The 23,397-nt window shown below is 42.7% G+C and overlaps 1 protein-coding gene across 1 annotated transcript in view; it reads left to right on the forward strand.

Moving 5' to 3' along the window:
- Positions 1–509: 509 nt before the first annotated feature.
- Positions 510–23,397, forward strand: part of efl1 (elongation factor like GTPase 1) — a 49,935-nt gene continuing 27,047 nt past the window's right edge. Inside the window, exons 1-14 of the mRNA XM_044030911.1 lie at positions 510–932; positions 1,608–1,675; positions 1,753–1,837; positions 2,108–2,241; positions 2,438–2,575; positions 2,920–3,140; positions 4,823–4,946; positions 5,064–5,143; positions 5,396–5,532; positions 5,623–5,745; positions 7,574–7,673; positions 15,275–15,408; positions 15,547–15,710; positions 17,365–17,500. Of these exons, the coding sequence (XP_043886846.1) occupies positions 842–932; positions 1,608–1,675; positions 1,753–1,837; positions 2,108–2,241; positions 2,438–2,575; positions 2,920–3,140; positions 4,823–4,946; positions 5,064–5,143; positions 5,396–5,532; positions 5,623–5,745; positions 7,574–7,673; positions 15,275–15,408; positions 15,547–15,710; positions 17,365–17,500 (1,735 nt within the window). The 5' untranslated portion in view covers positions 510–841. The remainder of the gene's footprint in view (positions 933–1,607; positions 1,676–1,752; positions 1,838–2,107; positions 2,242–2,437; positions 2,576–2,919; positions 3,141–4,822; positions 4,947–5,063; positions 5,144–5,395; positions 5,533–5,622; positions 5,746–7,573; positions 7,674–15,274; positions 15,409–15,546; positions 15,711–17,364; positions 17,501–23,397) is intronic.

Genomic DNA, 23,397 nt, shown 5'->3' on the forward strand with positions numbered 1-23,397 from the left:
AAGGAACTTTCAAAACATCAACATTTATTTGTTAAATAAATTGTGAGAAGAAACTTTGGTGGTTATTCCTCAATGTATATTTATATCCACTTTGCATTGATTCATCATATTGGAAGGACGTTTAGGCTCAATATGACAAGTTTATTTTATGTGATATTGCACAATTCATATACGCTAGTAAATACAGTACTCGTGACGCCCGGCCTACGACCTTTAAAAGCGTTTAATTACAATAAATAATATGTTATTACAATTCTTCAACATCTTAAAACAGTGTTTCTGACACGTCATAATTGTACAATAAAGGTTTTTATTTTTTATTGTTTGAACGGCAATTACTGTTGTAAGTTTATTTGTCTAAATAAAGTAAAAAAAATAAAATCTAAAATAAATGTGTTATTCTCCGGGGCTGCAGCTGGATACTATTGTTTTTTTTAATTATTATTATTCGTACCACGCTCCCTGAACGCAGCACCAATGTGAGCAAGCGGGCGTGGCTAATGTGCCTCGTGAACTTCCGGGAAAACAACGCGTGTGTGTCGCGAACGTTGTCCTCCGTCAGATGCTCGTGTTTTCTGTCACTGACGTCGCATTTAACTCCGCCACAGCAGTGACGTGCTTCGCGGCGGAGTCGTGGACGGACGCCGTGGACGACTTTTAGCTCCGGACGTGTTCCAGTCACCAGTAAGCAGTTTAAAAACTGTCTCGTCACTTTAGTTGACAGTGACACCGTTTTTGCGACATCGGAGCGCGCGGCGTTAGCTAACGGTAGCTGCTGCCGCTGTTGTCCCGGTACCGGCGTGACTTCACCTGTGGCAGTCTTCGCTAATCCTCCGTCGTCATGGGCCACAGCAGCCTGGAGAAGATCATTGCGCTGCAGAGAAACCCCGCAAACATCAGAAACCTGTGCATTCTGGCACATGTCGACCATGGTGAGTTCACGTGCTCTAACTTGACATGTCTTTGAATTGAACAGTTAATTGGGGAAAATTGGACTGAGCAATTTCCTCCTAACACACATTGAGACGTTATAACACTCATTAACTGCTGCAACTAAATATTATTTTCATAAATGGGTAACGTTTTGATTGTTTCCACCCGATTTTTTAGTTGTTTGGTCCACAGAATGTTGAATAATATTAGTTGGTGTTCCCTAAACCTGGAAATGAAGAAATCTAATGTCTTGTCTTGTCCTCAAACACTCATTGAAGTGTTATTGGAGGATAGAACTATATAATTTTCATGTAGAAAATCAAGGTCCATGAAGTTATCATATATGGGTCCACTATACAGTTTCAGCACAACTCAGCTCTATGTAGTTTGGTATCATTTTCTACGACTATAGTACCCTTGAAACTGCCGCAACGTCATGTTATATGCGACACAAACACACAAACTAGTGACTGAATCGTTCACAGAATTGTTCAGTACTTCCTGCATGACTGGAGCACACACTCCGTCTGACACAGTCACTGAACCGAAATTGTGATTCGGCTCACGATCGCCAGCTTTCGGCTTTAGGAAGCAGGTATCCCGTCCTGTGTCGTGTCATGCTGGAACTGTGTGCTACAAGTAAAGTCTCCTGGAACCATCTGTGTGTTTGGCAGGCAAAACTACCCTGGCTGACTGTTTAGTGGCAAGTAATGGCATCATATCCAGTCGACTGGCTGGAAAGGTACGTGACTCTCACATGTTTTGCTGTTTTTTTTCTTTTTTTTTGCGTGCTCATTTGTGACGGCGTTGATTTTTCAGCTGCGGTATCTGGACAGCAGAGAGGACGAACAGGTCAGAGGAATCACCATGAAGTCCAGTGCCATCTCTCTGCACTACGCAAACGGTAAGGCCTCTGCTTCAGATGCGTCGTTTTGGTACAGTACGGTACGGTTTGGAATGGTGAAGCCCTGGGCCAGGCTTGACTGAAAACAGCACATTATATTATAGTTTATTATTATAGTCATAACTGTCTACCTGTGACCCCCTTTTGCTGCCGTGAACAAGTGAATTCCCCTGGCGTGAGATTGAGAAAGTCTAATCGAAGCTCATCGTGGTACGTTTTTCGCTTTACCAAACTAAACTAAAGTGTTTGTGTGTCTTTCGTCCCCTTCAGGAGGTCAGGAGTATTTATTAAATCTGATCGACTCTCCCGGTCACGTGGACTTCTCCTCCGAGGTCTCCACTGCCGTCAGGTTGTGTGACGGTGCCATTGTCGTCATAGATGCTGTGGAGGGAGTGTGTCCACAGGTAAATCTCACCGCCTCCCTCTCTGTCTGTTGCCTTTTTGAGATAAAAAACACTATATGCACATGTTATTTCTGATCTTGATTCCACTACGTTTTCTGTTCTGCAAAAGCAAATATTGATATATTAAATGTATAAATTAGCCTTCTTTTCCACGTATTTATTGTTTGACTGTGCGTATTGTGTGTGTATTGTGTAGACCCAGGTTGTGTTGCGTCAGGCGTGGCTGGAAAACATCCGGCCAGTTCTCGTCATCAATAAGATCGACAGACTCATCATGGAGCTGAAGCTGTCTTCACAGGAGGCCTACACTCACCTGCAGAAGATTCTGGAACAGGTGAGGGGCCCAGTTCTCGTCCTGCACAGTCAACGACACATTCATGCTCGCCTGACTTTATTCTCTCTAAAATTTGATTTGATTTTGTTTTAGCGACATCCCAACTCAGCTTTTATTTTGTAGAAACGTGTAACGAAGATGATGTTAAGGGAATTGTATCGGCGTTAAAGTGCACATTTTATTTAGGAAATGTAGGGGAGTGAGTAAAATTTGTCAGAAATATAAATAACAAAGTAAAGTACAGATATGTGAACATTCTACTTAAGTATTTGTACTTGGTTACATTACAACACTGCCTGTGACTGTATTAAAATCATTTCTCTATCGCATATTCTTCCCCGTAGGTGAACGCAGTGACGGGAAGTTTGTTCACATCTAAAGTTCTCGAGGAGCGAGCGGAGAAAAACAAGGAGGAGGAGGAGAAAGAGGGTGAGGCGGCGCCAGACGGTGACCAGGTTTACGACTGGAGCGCTGGACTGGAGGAGGCCGACGACTCCCACCTCTACTTTTCACCTGACCAGGGGAACGTGGTGTTTGCCAGCGCCATCGACGGATGGGGCTTCAGGTGAGACTGGTCTTGTCCTCACCTCATCACCGATGACGTCAGGCATTCGTATGTTTTACAGATTTCTTATTTTAGGGGGGCCCAACGCGGTCAGTGTGGTGCAGGGATCAGCAAGTCAATGTGGCTGAGGGCCAATTTTGTTGTGCAAGCAACTGAATATTTGGGCCAAAGCGTCGTATCTTCATCAGGCAAACGTCTGCTGCCGTTAAAGGCAATAATGTAACAGTAATGTGGGTGTTGTCTTTAATCAGCAGCTTGTTACGAAGACGAATGTTTGTGTGTTTACTCCCCAAACCTGGCTGTCTCCATGGCAACATTTATTCTTTTAGAATAAAATCTCTGAACTCTTTTTTTTCCACTTTTTTTTTTTGAAGATAAGCAAATAATTTTAAGATCCTATTTTTAAAGTCATCTGTCGGGTCAGATACAGTTTGTTTATTTATTTATTTATTTTTTCCTCCCACAGTCCCAAAACATGCAGATTCGGGGATGAGGCAAATTTGACTCTCTAAATTGACCCGGTTTTAAAAAGTCTAACGTGCCCAAGCCAAATATGTTGAGCCATTTACTCCTCCACCTTTAGCAGAAAACAAGAATGTTTGCAGTTACATTCACGCACACACAAAGTTGTATACCCTGAAACTGAAATACTGCCCAGTACTTCGTCAAAGTCAAAGCCTGCATGATGATATTTATAGGACGGCTCTTCACTTCTGATCTGGGACCCTAACAGAGACTTAAATCCTCATTTGTCCACTAGATGGTGCTGTCTGCTCAGATACATGACCCTCAGCACGAGGAGGCCGTCATCTGCTCCACTACCTTAACACAACTCGTGCTTTTGTCCAGTCAAGCTTGAAAATAAACTTTTGTCAGTTAACAGATCAGTCGGTTCACAACATGCAAGAGGGTGAAGTGTGGAGTTCTTGGTCCACAGCAGTCGACCTGCAACCGAATAATTACTTTCACAATTAATGAATTTGTTGATTCTTTTCTGGATGAAGTGATTAGTTTGTTTGATCCGTGAAATGTCCCGTAACGGTTTTTCTGCGGCGCGACGGAACCAGAACATCATTCACGTTTAAGACGCTGAAAAATCAAGAAAACTGGGTTTAATTAAAGTCAAAACGGTTGGCAATTAATTCAGTAATCGATGAATCTGTGCAGCCAGTGATTAAAAACACCAGGGTCTAGTTCTGAGGGCTGCGGTGTCCTAGCGCAGCGATCATTATCTGCTATTAAATGAGCCAATTAAATTCCAGCAGTGAGCTCAGAGCCTTCACCTCCTCTGAACCCGAGACTTCCTTTTATCGGCCGCTGCAAACGAGGAAGAAGCCGAGGTTCAGACGAGTACGCGGTCTCATTTAACCCGATTTCACGTTTTTGGTTTTAATTGTGCATTGCAGTTACGCTGGAAGTCGAACGTTTGAGCGCAGCAGCTGGTGTTTGACCACAGAGGGCGGCAGATACGATCTTTTCAATACTGGGATCAGCAAATAACATTAAACTAGATACAAATATACACTGGTTTACACTTGAGAAAAGTGGTTTAGGGTTTTATTTCCACTTTAAATGTTGACATTTCCTTTCCACTTGAGTCACTGGCAGTCCACCTGTGTCTGATCCTGTGTCTGGGTCCGTCAGGATGGATGTTAATAGAGTGTGGTTTTGTTATTTTCTAGTATCCAGCAGTTTGTCCACATCTACAGTCAGAGGATGGGTATTAAAGCCGAGGTGCTGCTCAAAACCCTGTGGGGAGATTTCTACCTCAACGCCAAAGCCAAAAAGATCATGAAAGGAGCTCAGGTGAAGTGATCATTTATTTATAATCCTTCTAATCTCAGTGTGTGTTCTTGCTTTTCCTTTTTTCATCTGATCCGTTTGTTTATTGCTGTGTTTTCTTCGTCTCCCGCTTTGATTTAGGCCAAAGGAAAGAAGCCACTGTTTGTGCAGCTTGTGCTGGATAATATCTGGAGTTTATATGACGCCGTTGTTACGAGGAGGTGAGAGGAAATATTAAAGTGATAATTCAGATGTATTCACGGACAACCTTTTTAAGAACCAAAGAGAAAAAGGTCGTACAGGGAGAGTTCTGATTCTGTGAGGATGAGGCTGTGTAATTAGCTTCTAAAACTGTCCCTTTTAAGACCTTTAACTGCTGTTGGCACATTGTCACGTGTCCTGTGTGTCGTTAGCGGCGATGCTCACCCAGGCTCCGCCTGTTTAGAAGTGGTCTGTTGTGTTCCTGTTTCCAGAGACAAGGAGAAGGTGGAGAAGGTGATGACATCACTCGGGGTAAAGGTGATGGCCAGGGACTCGCGACACTCGGACCCCAAAGTCCTCCTATCTGCCATCTGCAGCCAGTGGTTACCGGTCTCTCGCGCCGTCCTGTGTATCCTGGAACAGATCCTGAGTCTGTCTGTCTGTTTGTTTTTGTTTGTGCATTTGTTTTTTTTATAGTTTTCTTTAACGCAGACTCTAGCGATGGTGTGCGAGAAGCTTCCCAGTCCTTTGGACATGGCAGCCGAGCGCGTGGAGAAACTGATGAGTGTTGGAGCAAGACGATTTGATTCGTTACCCGAAAAGACTCAAGAACTTAAAAAAGGTACACACACACACACACACACATTCTTAATGATAGATATAATGATTCCCTAACCTTACCCATCACAACTAAACTAACCCTATGTGGTTTAACTCTGAAAAAGCCCTGAAATTCTGAGGACCAGCCAAAATGTCCCCACTTTCCCAGAATGTCCCGACTCCCAGTGGCTTTTATGTTTTGTATTTTATTTATCCATTTATTTAAACAGCCTAACCACAGAGTTTTCCCTAACCCTAACCTAGTAAACAATTCACACCTCAGCCCCAAACTTAACCAGTTCCTCAGATATGAGCTTCTGCCTCATTGGGGCTAGTTTTTGGTCCACATGAGGTCTACTGGTCCTGACGAGAAGTGGTAACAAATACACAGATATACACTGGATTTATCGAACAATTGTATACATTGAAGGCGTCGTATGGCAGCAACATTTAACGGTTAGAAGTGTTACTGCGGTCGGCGCTTGGCAAACGTTCCCTGAAATGCAAAACATACGGAAATGCACATTTATCCGGCGCTCTACTGTGTTCACGCTCACACGCATACTTTACACACAGTTCCACTCATACTAGTTCAGTACTCGAGTAAGATTTAGGGACATCTAGTGGTGAAAGTGTAGATTGCAACAATCTAAGATTGTCCGATCAAGTTGCCGGAGGAAGATTAGCGGCCTCTGTGAATCGAAGTACATAAAAAAGGCTCATTCCAAGGCTATGAAAACCCAACGATTTAGCGGTTTAAAGTAGTAACAAACATGTTTAGTTAGTGGGTTTTAAATTTTGTCATTATATGTTTACACTCTGGACCCAAACGGTCAATCTCTGTCTCTTGAAAGTAAATATTGTGCGTTATATTCCTATTATAACTTAAAGTACAAACTAAAACTATTGAAATACTCAATACTAATGCTTTTTGTTTTTGATTAATGGTAAATGTATTAGACAGTGCTTGACAATCTCTACTGAAAACAAAGCTGAGTGCAAAGCATGTGTTTTTCTCTCGGGCAGCCCTGTGAGAGTGTTCCACAGTGGTTTCACAGGTACAGACGGCCCTGAAATTAAACCACCACTACCCCCAGAGGGGAAGTTTGTTCTGGAAACACGGTGTGGGCCTCCCATCCTTGATGTAGTCCCTAATCGTGTGATTAGAGGATGATCAGATCTCGCCCACCGACTGCTCTCATCTGTCTGACTCAAAACATCAGAGATCTCCCAGCACCAGAATGTCAGGCCTTCACACGAGGAAGGAAGTGTCTGATCTTCTCTAATCGCAACCAAAATCACCCACAAGTCAGCAAATGAAGGCCTTTTTTTGCACATATCCCGTATGCAAGTGGTCAGCCACTGGCATTAATATCTGGCCCGGGCAGATTAATTCAAAATTGTAATTTCTGCACAAAATAACATAGTCATACAGAATTCAGAGCCTTTATTCTGAAAAAATTAAAAAGATGAATTAAGTCAAAGAGCAGTTTTAAGACACGAGTAGCAGTCTGTGGCAAATTGAAGCTACTTTACTTAAATTTCCTTTACATTTTTTGGACAAAATGGTTTATATGAGAAGAAAAACAGACGTGTTGTTGTTTTGGCCAGTTATTCGATTGCTGAGAGAAAAAAAAAACAAATTACTTGCCGATTTTAAATATAAATGTGTCATTTATAAAGATTTGCCAGTTAATAAAAAAATAATTGGTCAATGCTGATTATTAAAAATGGCAAATACCACTATTCTGTATTCTACAGTTAATCAACTGTGTGAACGTCAGGCTTGAATGAAGTGTTTCGTTGCCTGGAAGCAGGTGTTTGATGAGGTGACTCTGTCTCCGCTGCAGCGTTCCTTCAGTGTTCCAGTGAGGAAAACGCTCCCGTCATCATCTTCGTGTCCAAGATGTTCGCTGTGGACGTCAAGGCCCTGCCTCAGAACAGACAGAGGTAACTCGCCGTGTGTTTAGACCGTGTTTTCAGTGCAGTTCTTCCCTCATCTTCCTGTTTTTTTATGAACAGAAAATAAATGTCTCAGGTCTCTGTGTGTGAGGGAATCCTTTTAAAATCCGGCGCCACTTTTCACTTTGATTTGAGGACAAACAGATTTGAGTTTGGTGGTCAAATCTTACCATTGTAAAATAAAAATATCTTGGGAACACGAGGGCAAGCCTAAATGTGTTAGTAATAGGACATTATGTAATCATTGCTTTATTAAATGTATTACACTCAACATGAAATTACATATATTTAAGCTGTTTTAATCACAATTATCCTCATTATTTGCTAAATTTTCAATTTAATTCTCTGTTTTTGTGCGTCATGTTTTTATTGTGAATGATTTTATATCAAAACAAGCACTTTTATGTTGCAGTTCTGTCTAATATCATAATGAATATCTTATATTGCGCACCGGCTACTAAATAGTTGTTTTTTTTCCCTCTATGTCGACCCCCCTCATTGGCCCTCAGGTCATTTGAGTTTGACACCCCTGCTTTAAAGAATAATGGTACAGGTTTTCACTTTTACAGGTCTTTGTGGCTGTCAACGGTTCCTGGTACATGAAATTCCTGTTAAGTCTGCCTAGCTTGACAGAATTCCTGTTGAGTTCTGGTTCGGGCTTGGTTTGTAATACCTTGGAACCTCTGTAACTCGCAATCGGAGGTGGATCAGTTAACTAGTTTATTACTTCTTTTCACTGGCATAGTACCTGCTACCAGGTCCTTTTTTTACTACCTAAAGACTTAAAAAACGTGGGTTGATCAGATGGAGCCTGTGCTCCGGTCATGGAGGAAGTACTGAACAATTACTTTGAATTAACGATGATTAATGATTCAGTAACGCTGAAAACAACTGCTTTACAAGTTTACTAGTCACTCGTTTGTGTTGTGTTGGAAAACCAACTTAAATGGTGCGGTGCTAAGGCGAGGCGAGCTCGGACCAGAGGTGGAAGAGGGGGTTCAGATGCGTCCATGTACCCAAATATGACAGGAGTTGATTGGTCGGATTCTTAGCTGTAGGCAAGTGGACCTGATTGAGTAAAGTTGGAGATGTTTCACTTCACTTTTCAGGTCACAAGTTCAGTTTATCAGTTCCACAACTGGGGGATTGATAACCTTCACAGACACGTCCTTTGCCTTTTTAAAGTGCAGACTTCTCGGTGTCCCTGGTGCACCTTTTTTCTTTCTAGTGTGATACAGTTATTAGATCTTTCCTGTTGCTGTGTCCTTGTGGGAGGTTAACGGAGGTTAAACCACATGTCCCCGACTCCTCCACAGTAGGGGACAGATGGAGTTGGCCTCGTCTGCCCCAACCTGCTTGTCTGGCTTCAGGATGTGTTTGCACTCAAACATAACACACACACACACACACACACACACACACACACACACACACACCTCCCTGCCTCAGCATCTGGCCCATTAATCGAAGTCGGGTGTGACAGACTCTGTCTTAAGGCCCTTTTTTGAAGTTGCGAGAGCAGAGAGCTGCGACTTATTCCGGTGAGATGAATAGCGAAGCCGTCTTCACATTAAAAAGGCGGGGATGACATGTTGCAGCAAAGAGAGGACAGCTGCCATTTCTCTCTGGAAACAGATGCGTACAGGAGACGAAGATTGATGTTGGGAAGTCGTCACAGGGTTGGTTTCAGTTTTGCTTTGATGGCCTGATCTGTGAGGCATGTGTGCAGGCCGTGGATGGGTCAGAGAGAGCTCATCATCGCCTTTGCTCTTCTAATGTGGGACAACAGATGAACTGCCATGGCATGAAAAGTGTGGAAATGATACTTGCATTACAACCAGTGGCAATTTGCAGTTAGTATTTTAATTTGCTATACTTTATGCTGCCATAATTATTTTGATCAAGAATCACCAATTCTTTGCGCCCCCTAGTGGTAGATTTGCCAAACGTTCTGAAGATACTGACCAAGATTTATAATGATGGAGCAAGTAGTTTATACGTTGTGGCCCTATTTGTTGCTAGACTCCATCTGGTGTTGGTCAATAACTTGAAAACCAAAGACGATGTACGTACAAATAGAATCGATGAACACATTTCAACTCTATTGGAGTAATGGTTTGAGGGACGTAGCCTTGCTAAAATAGCATTTTTGAATTTGGAATTATAGCGCCGCCGTCTGTAATTTGGGCTAAATTGTTTTTTGTATTGATTCATTTAGTCAGTCAACAACTGTGTCATCCTTGGCCACCCATAGAAACAATGGGCATTCAAGCTTGAACCTTTAGAACCCGTTTAACGTCAAAGTATACAGCCTAGAAGCACATCACCCTGTATGAAGTAATACGAGGGCGATTATGTCGTTTTGCTGTGAATATGAAGGACACAAACATGCTAAAGTGTCCTCCCGCCATGATGCCAAACCTTTTGGTTTTACACCATAGATGACATAACAAACAAAGCTGCAGACTTGACTGTTAGCTGCACTCAGGTTTGTTTAAGCATTCATGCAGCCTGTTGGATTTTAGGTAGGCTAACATATAACTGTGCTTCCCACATTGAAACCTTTTGTTAAAAAGACTTTTGAATTGGCAGCGATGACTGCTTCCTGTTCCTTCAAGACAGCTTTACTGTGATTATGGCAAACGTATTATACATATTTTTAAATATTGAATTCAGGTGTTTCAACCAGGCTTTGGGCTCTAGGCCCCTGATCTCCAATGAAGGACAGTGTTAGCATACCAAGGCGTTTTGGACTATGCAGTTTGCGGAATGTCCTTTTCCTATTCCAACACGACTGTGTGTCCCTGTGCGCAAAGAAAGCAAGGACGATAAAGACATGGTTTGGCTTTGAGTTTGGTGAGGAAGAACTTGACCGGCCCACACAGAGCCCTGACCCTCAACCCCAGCGAGCAACTTTGGGATGAACTGGAACAGAGCAAGGCCTTCTCGTCCAACATCAGTGCCTGACCTCATCCATGCTCTACAGAATGAAGCTGTTTTTGCTGCAACGTCATGGTCAGGCGTCGAAATACCTTTGTCCATATCGTGTAGATTATCATCTCGTCCTCATTATTCGCGTCCATATTATGTTCTGTTGCTGACGCTGCCAAAAACATCTCTGCTTTACTTGTTGATGCCATTTCCATGAATGAGTATTAGGAAGCATGTGCAACCCTGTATGGTAATACTGGGGTATTAATTATGCTGACGAGATTCTCCTCCTCATGCACACGCACACGCACACAGATGGCATTCACCATGTGTACTTGTGTCATTGACACACTTTCCTGAAGTCTGATGTAAGCACAAATGTTCCTGCATGAGGCACGATGTCTGCTCTCCTTCCCCCTCTTGTGACACCACTGGATCCTAATTGCAGTCTCTGCTGATGCACTAAGAGGGAGTGCAGTGTCGAGCCGAGGAGAGGCCAGTATAGACAGGCTGTCAAGGCTGAGTAAGTAGATGGGGAGGTGGACATGCAGCGATGTGAAAGAGAAAGAAAGAAAGGTCATTTCTGACTGAGCCAGGAAGGAAAAAGCCTGTCCAAAATCTGGATAATGAGCCTGCAAGAGCTCCCATTCTTTTTGGCCTCCACCCACAGCAGGCAAGCTCACTTTCCCACTGCTGACATTTCTCTGGCAGCCCATGGCTACAGCTGCCTACTGAGGAGTGGGTCATCACTGCATTCAGCCTGCAATCTCCAGGACACGTTATCTCTTAACCATTATTTGACTATTTATCACTGAACCATGTCTATTTCACACGATACAATTTTCAGCGCGCGGCCAGTGTGATATATTCAGAGATCACATCCTGTTCTGACTCATGAGCTTTGTGTAAATGGCTGAAAGGGTGACACTGGATATAAGTGGCCAAAATGAGTTTTCTCCACAGGGTGTCTGGCTTTAAAAGTCTTAAATTACATGGCATTCACTGTACCTCGGTCACTTCCTGATATAAAATGCACTCAAGTTTTAGAAGCAAAAGTATTAAAGAAAAAAGCGTGGAGTTGGGATTGAGCCATGGTGGCTCAGTGGTAGGGCGAGTTGTCTTTCAACTGGAAGGCTGTGGGTTCAATTTCTGGCCCTGCTAGTCTAGTATATGTGTCCTTGCACAAAGACACTTAACCTCATGATGGAAACTGGTGTGTAAAGCAGCTCATCATAATACCAACTCTTCTTCTTTGGATTTTATTTGGTAGTAACGAGTAACAAAGCTAGTTAAAGTGATAGTGATGGTCGTGCATCCCTAGTATACATCTTTGTACCTCTCCTAAGTACTGAGAGCCTTCACAAAACTCTTGCAGTTAATTAAGTGAAGTATATTCTTCAGACGGCTTTAATATCTGTGTAATACCGTTTTATTTTCCTGCCTTTTTACAACGTAGAATGTAGGTCTGTTTGTGGTTCGCGATCGTCCGGCTCCAGTGTTTGGAAGGCATTACTTCATAACCACAGTGGGTGAGGCCAGAAACCAAGTCCTGGCATTCCCATTATTACCAATGAGCGAATGGTTCACCCTCGTGACTTTACTGTGGTCTGATGGGAGTTCAGGAAACCTTTTTTATGTGAGCGTTTATTTAGTTAGCGTCACATAAATAACTCACTTAAACACGCAGAGGGCAGGATTGTTTTGGTATTATTGAACAATCGTGACCTTCGTCATGACCATGACCTGCTCATCAGAAGAAAACACAACTGGGATTTCTCGTTGTATTGCGGTAACAGTAGAGGACGCCAACTCTTGAGCTGACAGTTGAGTCACCAAAGCATATGAAAGCGGCGTGCGGAATGGGTAAAGTTTTATTTCTAGTTGTATAATGTATTGTTCATGGAAAAAACTCACAAGTATATAGAGCCGCAACTAAAACTTAATCTGTCGATTATTTTCTCGATTAATCGTTTGGTCCATAAAATAATAGAAAACCTTAAAAAATGTTGATCGGTGTTCGTCCAACCTGGAAATGATGATGTTCTCAAATGTCTTGTTTTGTCCACAAACCAAAATGATTCACTTTGAATGATTTCTTTGTTATTCAGAGCAAAGAAATGAAGAAAATATTCACGTTTAAGAAGCTTAAACAATCGGAAATCTTGTTTCCGATTGTTTCAAACCGAGTAATCGATTATCAAAATAGTTGTCGATTAATTTAGTATTCGATTAATAATCCATTAATAATCCATTAAATGTTTCAGCTCTACAAGTACATACTCTGCAAGTCAAGCAGACCTTTCTGGTATAGACGACCATATCAGATTTTTTTTATCAGCTTCTTGTGAATGAAGCGTGAGTATTTTCTGGTTTCTTTGAGATTTATGAAACACCAAATCTTTATTGTCCAAGAATATTTGTTTCACAGTCAGAGTACAAACGTTTAGAAAGTAGTTTAAGTGGCGTAAAATGACTGTATCAGACTGATATTGGTATTGGTAGATACTTGAGTTTATGATGTACGATAGTTCTTCACCTCCTCCAGGCTCTGGTCAGAGCCTTCACATAATTTTTCCCCCCACCACCAGAGACTTCGACCAGTATTAGCTGCTCTATATCTGAGAGAGAGCTACAATCCCAGATCACAAGTATTTCAACAACCTCCAGATGAAACTCGATAGTGAACTAGTTTTCTTGCCGTTTTTGCCTGCTGAGATTCAAAGATCAGTCTGTTTTTCACTCTGTTTGTCTTGCTGGATTTAGAGGACCTCATGTGAGGAGAGTGGGATTCAGTATGTGAGCTGACTGGTGTAGTTTGAAGCTGCGAGCCTGTGAGGAGTTATTTGTTCTTAAGGCCAGGTCGTCATTCAGCTGGTTTCGCTCTTCTGCGGTTTCCTGCCGAGGTTCTGAATCCAGCCTGTGACTGCGATTACATCCAATTTATGCAAAAGAAAAAGTGCAGTCAGTCCATGTGCGTCTGCAGGGCCCGCTGCTGTTGTCGGGGGCAAATTATGGGCTGCTTTAAGTGGTTTGTCATCGCGCGGCTGAACTCTGCGTTGAATGCTGTCACTCAGGTCTGCAGGGAGCAGCTGTGTTGCTAAAGTCACTGTGGTCTTTTTGAAGAGGCTGTGCACACAGACGTACACACACTCGCACTCTGACCACACTGCACATGGATAAACAGGCCACACCGGGTTCACATCATCTTAAAGAACATGTGGTGAAAGTCATGTATGGATAGTTGTGCTTTATTTTTTACAACTTGCCTCTCTGGTACCGATCAGGGAAATCGCAGGTTTCGAGCTGTTTTCATACATGAACTTTGAATATTATCCAGAAAAATTGGGTCGGACCCTTCCACGTTTTTTTTGTATGATTGGGAGACGGCAGCAGACAAATCTATGGAGAGGATTATCACTCTGGATTTGTCTTCTGTTCTCGCATGACTAGGAAATAATCTGGATCTGTCAGGAGAAGATGTTGGAAATGTTTGGAAGAGGTCGGGAGGATAAGTTTCGTTTGCCAAGATGAAGTGAAACGTGAATGTCGAGATGACCTGTCCAGAAGCTAAATTAAAGTATTCTCAGCAGGTCATGAAGATTCTTGTGTTGTTGAGTTGAGATTGACCTCAGTTGTGGTTTAATCTGTTCTCCATCATCAGAAAGGAGGTATAAACATGAGAAGATAAGACGGAGAGTAATTATGCTCGATTGCTTTACGTAACCTGCACCTTCAGAGTAGAAATTTGCGAGACAGTTCAGCTAAGCAAGGCGAAATGCCCTGAATCACTTTGGTTGTGATTTGAATTCTCAAATACGGCCCCTCGGAACAAACTTGAGAGAGTCGGTAAGAGAGTCGAGGTTGAGGTGGTTTGGTCTCGAACAGAGGAGGGACAGCGGTTATATTGGACAAAGGATGTTGAAGATGGAGCTGCCGGGCAGAAGGAAAAGAGGGGAGACCACAGAGAAGGTTCATGGATGTTGTGAAGGAGGACATGAGGACTGTTGGTGTCACAGAGAAGGACACAATGGAGGCAGATCATCTGCTGTTAGCGACCCCTAAAGAGCTTAAAGTGGAAGAAGAAAGAAATTTGGGGACAGTCATTCATTCGTTCATTGTCTCCCACTTTATCCTCCACATGGAGGTCGCGGGGACCTGCAGCCAGTCCTAGCCGTGATAGGGCATAAGGCGGGGGTCACACCCTCGACAGGTCACCAGTCCATCACAGGGCAATCAACTGTTCAGTTCGGTGTTTGATTAACCTCTGCTTGCATGTTTTTGGACTTTGGGGGGGGGCTGTGCAGGGGAGAACATGCAAACCCCACACAGAAAGGCCTTTGGTCCAACTGGGATCTGAACCGGAGATCTTCTTGCTGTGAGACAACAATGCAAGCCACCACCACCACCAACCACGGTTTTGCCCTGTGGGCAGTCAATTATGCTCAAATTTAATTTAACGAATGACTGACCATTTTTAAAAGGGATTTGCGTGTTTGCCCACGAATTCCCCAAAATGATAATGATCTAAAGTAATTAAATTAACCTTCAACCTTCATGGAGACACTGACAAAACCCTGGATAGCAAACTGAAAGCGGAAGAACATTATTCTTGCATTTGCTACAAAGACTCTGACCTCTGCGTGTGTGTGTGTGTTTAGGCCGTTAACCCAGGAGGAGATCAGTCAGCGTAGAGAACTCGCTCGACAGAGACACGCTGAAAAGCTGGCAGCCGATCAGATGGCAGCAACAGAGGGCAACAAAGACCACGGCCAACCTGCCGGACTCGGCACAGGTACGTTATCCCATGGGTGTGACGTCACTTTCTGCTCGTATTCACACACAGGTTGTGTTTGTGTTGTGCTGTCCTGTGACGCAGACTGTTGTGAATTCCACCTTTTTAATGAAAGAGAAAAACTATTCTCTCCATCAGCTAAAATGGAGAGTCTGACATTGAAGGAGTCGAAGCCGGAGGAGGAAGAGGAGCAGAGGGAGACCTTTGTCGCGTTTGCCCGCGTCTACAGCGGCGTGGTCAAGAAAGGACAACGGGTCTTTGTGCTGGGACCAAAGTACGACCCCGCCCAGGGCCTGAGCACGGTAAGTCTACACACCTGTCAATCAAAAATAAGAAATATTAGTTTAACCTTCACGTGAATACGTCTGAGTCTCTGTACGAAAAGACTCATAAAGAGATAGAAGATGTTGAAGTTCTTCTGTCCTATATTTGTCCTTTTTAGCCTCCCAAACAAATTCACTCTCAAAGTGTCCTCACACCTCCTGAGGACTGTAATGTCCTTATTATGTCCAAATTTAAACTTTCTTAAGGAAAAATAAAGTGTAGTTGTGATTAACTAATATGGGTGCGCGTAGTCAGCGACACTGCGATACGATACCATAGTGGTATTTAAGTCACGATACGATACCATTGTGATATTTAAGTCACAATACGATACCATCACGATATTTAAGTCACAATACGATATCATCACGATATTTAAGTCACAATACGATACCATCGTGATATTTAAGTCACAATACGATACCATCCTGATATTTTAGTCACAATACGATACCATCCTGATATTTAAGTTACGTCACGATATTTCCGTCCATACCATCCTGATATTTAAGTCACGATACCATCCTGATATTTAAGTCAATCAATACCATCCTGATATTTAAGTCACCATCCTGATATTTAAGTCATGATATGACACCATCCTGATATTTAAGTCACGATACGATACCATCCTTATATTTAAGTCATAATACGATACCATCCTGATATTTAAGTCACCTATACCATCCTTATATTTAACTACCATCCTGATATTTAAACACGATACCATCCTTATATTTAAGTCATAATATGATACCATCCTGATATTTAAGTCACGATATGACACCATCCTGATATTTAAGTCACAATACGATATCATCACGATATTGCAAATATACTGGTTATTTGCAAATCCATAAATTGCGATGCACTCTTGCAACAGCTCTAGTCAGAGTGAGCACTTGGCACCGCCTAGTGGACGGAATCATCTAATACAGGTTTAATGTTTATTTGTAACATCAGTAAAAAAAAAATATATATATACGGATTAGCTCTCGGACTGCAGCGATTATACGATTAAGATTAGCTTCTTAAATGTGAAGTAAAAAGAAGTCATCTCTTGTTGTGCAAATAAGTGTACATCAGGCTTTACTCGCCTAACAGACTCGTCTGCTAGAATGGCTCCATTCAGAAAATTACAATCTATAAATTATCAGGGATATTTTAGGTCTGCTACTTGAGAGGCACTAAAGACTTTTATGGTCGGTTTCCCTTTTCTGCGGCGAGCTAATAAAAGAGGAAGTAATCAGAGCCACTCGTTCTTTCAGAGGCTCTCATTTCATAGTGTTGTGTGCAGTTTATGCCGGAGCTTCGGAAATAAACAATTTCAAGGTTAAATGATCACAAAGTGGTTCAGCGCGGGGATTTAAGGAAGAGCGAGTCCACTCGTGAGACGAGCGACATGATTCACAGCGGCCACACAAAGAATCACGACCCTGACCCGCTCTGTGTTGTAACGTTAACTTTAGACGCACGCAAAAACCCTTTCCTGTCTGGGTTCACACTAAATATTACGTCATGATGCATTGAGTTCAAATGTTTGTTTCCCGTGTTTTTATCAAGTCTGTTTTTTCACATGTAGCTCTCTGTCTGTGCGTGTTTGTGTCATGTGTCATGTGTCATCTCTACCAGTTGCCGGAAAATTGCACTGCTTCAGACTGTGCGACTGAGGTGCCTTATCTGTCCCGTTGTTCCATGGAGAGCATCTATCTGCTGATGGGTCGAGAGCTGGAGGAGCTGGAGGAGGTGCCTGCGGGGAACGTCCTGGGTAAATGTGCTGGTTTTTCTTCTCCTCGAGTGGCTTTTAATCACTGTGTCATTGGACTAAGTTTGGGGGTCACATGATTATACAGATACAGATGTGATGTGCTACTTGTATGAGGTTCTGACAGAGTTGGCGCTGCCTGAGTTTCTTGGTCCTCTTCTTGGTCTTCTTCTTGGTCGTCTTCTTGGTCGTCTTCTTGGTCATCTTCTTCTTGGTCTTCTTCTTGGTTGTCTTCTTGGTCCTCTTCTTGGTTGTCTTCTTGGTCTTCTTCTTGGTCCTCTTCTTGGTCCTCTTCTTCATTTCCCGCAACTAGAAAACTTCCACACTACATAGTCTGTCACATTCTTTCTTGTCTCTTCAGTCTCATTGTCTCAAATACTTTTATCTTAGTGATAATTCAGTATAAATTTACAGGCAGAGGTTTTGAATTGTGCTTTTACGGATAGGACAATAGAGACGACACTGCGCGACAAAATACGATGAAGCCGTATGAGTTGAAGACAATTCTATGTTTTTAAGACTTGAGAGGAAAGTGTCGAGCAGCATTTTTATCCGCCCCAAAAAAGCGTCATTTATATCACTTGACACATTTTAAAAAGTGTCGCTACATAAATGCCACCGTCAGCTTGTTTCCCCGGGACTCTAAGTGAATTCCACTAAGAAGCTTGATGACAAAGCAGAAAGCTTGAGCTAGTGGCAGGCAGTGTGGAAACAATTTCCACTCAGCGCAGACCCACAAAATCACACTCGGTCTGTCTCTGTGTCTGGGCCATGTGGGAGCCATCATTCCTCCGCTGTTAGTACTGCGGGCAGAGAGGAAGTTGCCAGGAGAGCACCAGCGAATAAACCCCCACCAGGCTTGGCCTTGATTAGACCCCCATTATTATATCTGACAGTTGGAGTAAGTAATTGGACGGGGGCTACACACACACACACACACTGTTCTCTCACAGATGTATACACAAGGCAACATTTTGATGTGGGAAACAATCTTCTCGTTAATCTCATGACAGCACAAGGCACGGACTGCATGGAAAAGTGCTATGTTTGTCTTGGTGTGTGTGTGTTAGTGTGTGTTGACAGTGCATGTGTAAGTGGACCCCATTATGAATAACAGAAACATGCACACATGTACACAGAGAGAGAGAAGAACAAAGGAAATGCAGCTGCTGTACTGTATCCACTGTACTGTCTTCCCTCCTCTGTTTCCTGTCAGCTGCTGGAAACGGCACCTCAGGAAATGAAGGCCTCACATCAAGCTCTGGACCCACGCCAACTGACATATGGCTAAGCCCCGCCCTCAAACACTCCTCAAACAACCCTTGGATATCCTGAGCTGAGCGCTCCGTAGAAAAGCTTGGGCGTTTCTGTAGGAGTGTGTGTGGGCTGATGGGATTACGCCGCATCGGTATTTTGGTCCGATCCTGGAAAGGAATCTCTGGATTGGAAATTTAGGGGGGGAAAAAAAAAGGAAATTGTAAAATCAAATATGATCCTACGTAGAGGTGGGCGATGGTTCTGAAACAGTACAACCAAATTCTCCAATTTCTCCTTGTAAAAACATTCTGAGGATTTTTGGCCAAAGAACATTTCTGAACACATTTTAGTCAGTTTGTGCAATTTTGTCACGTTTAACAAGCATGTGAGACTTGACGTGCACTCGGTCTCAATCAAAAATGTTATTTTAAACCTTAGAGCACAGAGCATTTATGCTGCCCCCACTATTTTAAAACATATGCATATATATATATATACAGAGGCTATAAGAATGTGCAATATACAGTGCATTATATCCTTTCTTTTTTTAGCACAACCTATAAGCTTTCTCTTTTTAATTTGTGAAATGTGGAAATCCGTTCAGTGTTTGCTTGGCTCGTCTATTTTAAGACCCGGTCCTAATCTAACAGACTTTGTAACTACAGTACCAACATTACACGCTCGAGTATCTACCAATATAAGTCCGATAAAGTCCTTTTCGTCCTTTTAAGCCACAGCCACACTTTCACACATACCCAGATCCACTAGTGTTTCTGGTATGGATCAGGTATCCATCATCGGCTCTACCAGGACCTGTACCAGGACTGCCACTTTGGCCCGCGTCAGACAAACTGAACATCTTTTGAGTCTCGAATGCTAACTAAAGGCTACGCAGGTTCAACAACAGGCTTGGAAGGAAAGAGTGCGAGTGAGGATTCAGCTGCAGCATGCAACTTCAACCAATTAAATTTAACACACTGTAACTTTGCAAAATCATCAGTAGATGAGCAGATCTTTAAACAGCTGCTGTAATATTAGCCCATTAGAGGCAGACTGGTGTATATTTAGTCTCACAAACACAGAGCTGTGGAAACTCTGAGTACCTTAACAAAAGTCCTTTGTTTAATGCTGCTCACTGTTTTCGATTAGTACCATACACCCAGCCGGGGGATTTATCTGTGATTGCAGCACAGGGAAAACACACAGGCAGCTCAGTTGGTGTTTGATGGTGAGCTTAGTACGGCCAGCAGTTTGTCACAGGGGTTACAGATGTGGGCAGCGTCAAACTCTCATCATCAGGATCTAATGTGAAGCAGCTGTGTGAAGAGACGCAGCCGCAGCCCGAGTCATCCAAGTCGGTCCTCAGGGGAGGTGGGGGGTGGTCTGAGTGAAACGAATGATGCTGATTCAACACTGGGCGACTGTATGAAAACATTTGTTTTGCATTAGGCTTCTCTCTCAGCATGCATGCCAGTGGTGACTAGCGACCCAGATCTTTAGCAGAACACACCAACTGAATAACTTCACTCATGTCAACCACACCAGGGCGACGGCAGAGGCGAGCTGGGTTCATCTCAGTGCAGATCAGACCACGACAATGTCTCTGTGAAGCACGCACACCAACACACACGCACGCACACACACCGCTTGTACTCGCTGCGCTGCAACCTGGAGTTTTGCTTTGTGGCAATTGATGATAAAATTGACTTTTATTTCATTTTCAAGTGTCTCCCTCATGGCAGGAGGAGTGATGGCACTTTCCTCTCAGTGCTGAAGAGCTGCATGAGAATCCCAGGCCACGTTCAGACGAGTGCTGCGATGATGAATCCGTTGTTAATCGATGACTAGCTTCTTAAATGTGGATATTTTCAGGTTTCTTTGCTCCGTGTACTTGAATCACTGAGACTGAATCTTTTTGGTTGGTGGACAGAAATCACCATCATTATTTCGAGGTTTGGGAAAGGATGATCAAACGTTTTCTGACGTCTCATGGACCAAACGACTCGGCGATTAATCTGCGATGATGAATAGAATGGATACTTGCAGCCCTTGTTCAGACGCGCTATTAACGCTGTCATTAGTGACCCTACTGCATGTGGATCGAGCCAAGGACGACCGTCCGCAGCTTTAAAGATGCGTGTCCTGTGACCACATGAGGTTGGATTTGGCCTCTTCCTCAAAACACACTGATGTCACGTCTGTGCACGTTAACTTCATTATGATTTGATTGAATCGGACTCGGGATGCACATTACCGGACTTTCTGCCAATATTCGATATGCTGATATATCAGTCGTGCTTGGGGCTGATACCAGTACCTGCGTCCAACTGCAGACGTCATTCAGGCTCTTCGATGATGAAATTAACATGACATTTTGCATACTCGTGTTGCAGCAGATGTAGATAAAAAAACAAACAAAACTTCATTGTGCAAAACTCCTAGTTGGAGAGGCAAGAAAATATCGAGCATCCCTAAATCGACGTCTTTACCTGTGTGTCTGCGCGAGGGAGAAAATATGGTTAAGAGAGACGGAGTGAAACAAAGCTCCACCTGCGCTGCTGTAACGTGACATATGACATTTAACTATGACAAAAAAAAGGAATTATCTGATGAGCAGAGTTAATGTTGTATCAGCGGCTATAAATGACATCAGCTCAAGAGGCGGTCTCTAATTGCTTTATTTTAATTTCTGAGGTCTAGATATCAGATCCAGTGGATCAAAATGTAAAAAATTCAGGTGTAAAACACAGATGACAACGTGTCTGTGCCCTCTAAAGGCTTTTGTTTTTCTTATTTTTCTTTGTTGTTTTTTTTTAGGTTAGCTTTACAGTTTTTTATTAATGCTGGCATAGTGATTTTTTTTTACACTGTAGGTATGTGGATATGCAGCTACTAATAGAACAGCCAATAGGAGGCGCCCTCTCCCTCTAAACAGCCCTGTAATTGTCAAAGTCTCCCACCACAGGCTACATTTCCCCAAGGTTGGAAACAGAGTCTCAGAGAGGAGCAGATGTCAAGTTCTCTCCCATGTATTTTGATTTAAAATGTGATGAATGGTTGCTATGGAATTACTATATATATATCTATATATATATAGATATATATATATATACATATATATATATATATATGTATATATATATATATATATATATATATATATATACATATATATGTATGTATATATGTATATATATATATATATATATATACACACATATATGTGTGTGTATATATATTTACGTATATTGCCTACCCCAGCTTTAAGTCTTGTCTGAAGGACATGTTGCATTTGTTGTCTCACACACTGACTCGTGTTAGTTGAGTAAAAATGCTGCTAGTGACAGATAGATTTTTCTAAACCAGTCATGAAGTGACTTTGAGAGCAGAAATTGAGTCGAGCCTTTGGAGGTTATGTCTGATGGGATTCTGACCTGTGTGTGTGTGTGTGTGTTCATGTGTAGCAGTAAGTTTTCTGACGCTCGCGACTCATCCGTCTGTTTCTCAGTCGTCCTTGACACAGTTTCCAGTCCTGGCCCGAGCCCTACTGGGATCCCACAGCCATGAAGCATTCTCCACCTCATCAGTTCTCCTCTCTCCCCTCGGAAATTTATTGACCACCTCCTCCCTGGTGTCTCGTGCTCTTGCTTCCCTTCTTTTTTTTTCCTCCTCCTTCACTCTCTCTCTCTGACTCGGTCTATCTACTCTCGCTGATCTAGATTTGTCTGCATCTGCTCTTAGTCTCCTGAAATGTTGACTTTGTTCTTTGGCACTGGCAGGAAACACGGCGCTGGTTGTGTGTTTGGCACAGCTGGCTTGAAAGATGGGCAGCAGGAAGTAAAATAGTTATTATTATTATTGCAAATCTTGTATATCTGTGGGTGCCTGTGTGTTCATGAATTGTTAATGGGCAGATAACTTTTGTCCTTTTTGCCGTAGTCATAATCTGATGTAAAATCCAGGACGTGGCTTGGGTCGATATTCTCTCTATTTTTTTGCTTAGAATTGAGATCACGATTCTCTGGCCCGATATTTTCACAAATCGAAATGTTTATTGCACACATTCAATTAGGCGTTCAAGTAAAGTGCTTGAACATGGCCCTGCATAATGGGCTTATTGTTATTATTATTGTATTGTATTATTATTATTGACTTGTGACATCACAGGAAGAGGCGCAAGAATCCAACCGAAGTGTAGATTCGTTAAAAAGACTGAACAATCCTGAAAACGTCCGTTAATCTCCAGCATTTAGCAAAGGAAATGTCTATAATCTCATCATTTAACAGAGGATTGTGGATTCTCTCCACTAAAACCTGGGTTTTCATCACCATCCATTTTGTATTTATTTCCCCTTAGCGCACACTTTCTCCCGCGTTCTGTGCCGCACTCACTCGGCGCCACCGCTGCTCGTAAACTCTCGTTTAGAAATGAGATCACGTGCAGTTGTGAATCGAGATTTTCTTTAACCATTTATCGCGCGGCCCCAGTTCAGACAGAGAAGATGCGAGTGCTGTTTCCTCAACAGTGGAGGGAAACTGCCGGAGAGAGCTGTAGGTGGGTCAACCCTGAGCTGTGTAAAGTTAGAAAGTCACTGGCCTATATAGACGTTGAAGAGAGAGAGACCGAGCACAGGAAAAAGGGC

Source organism: Solea senegalensis, linkage group LG7 (genome assembly GCF_019176455.1).
Source record: "Solea senegalensis isolate Sse05_10M linkage group LG7, IFAPA_SoseM_1, whole genome shotgun sequence".
Taxonomy (NCBI): domain Eukaryota; kingdom Metazoa; phylum Chordata; class Actinopteri; order Pleuronectiformes; family Soleidae; genus Solea; species Solea senegalensis.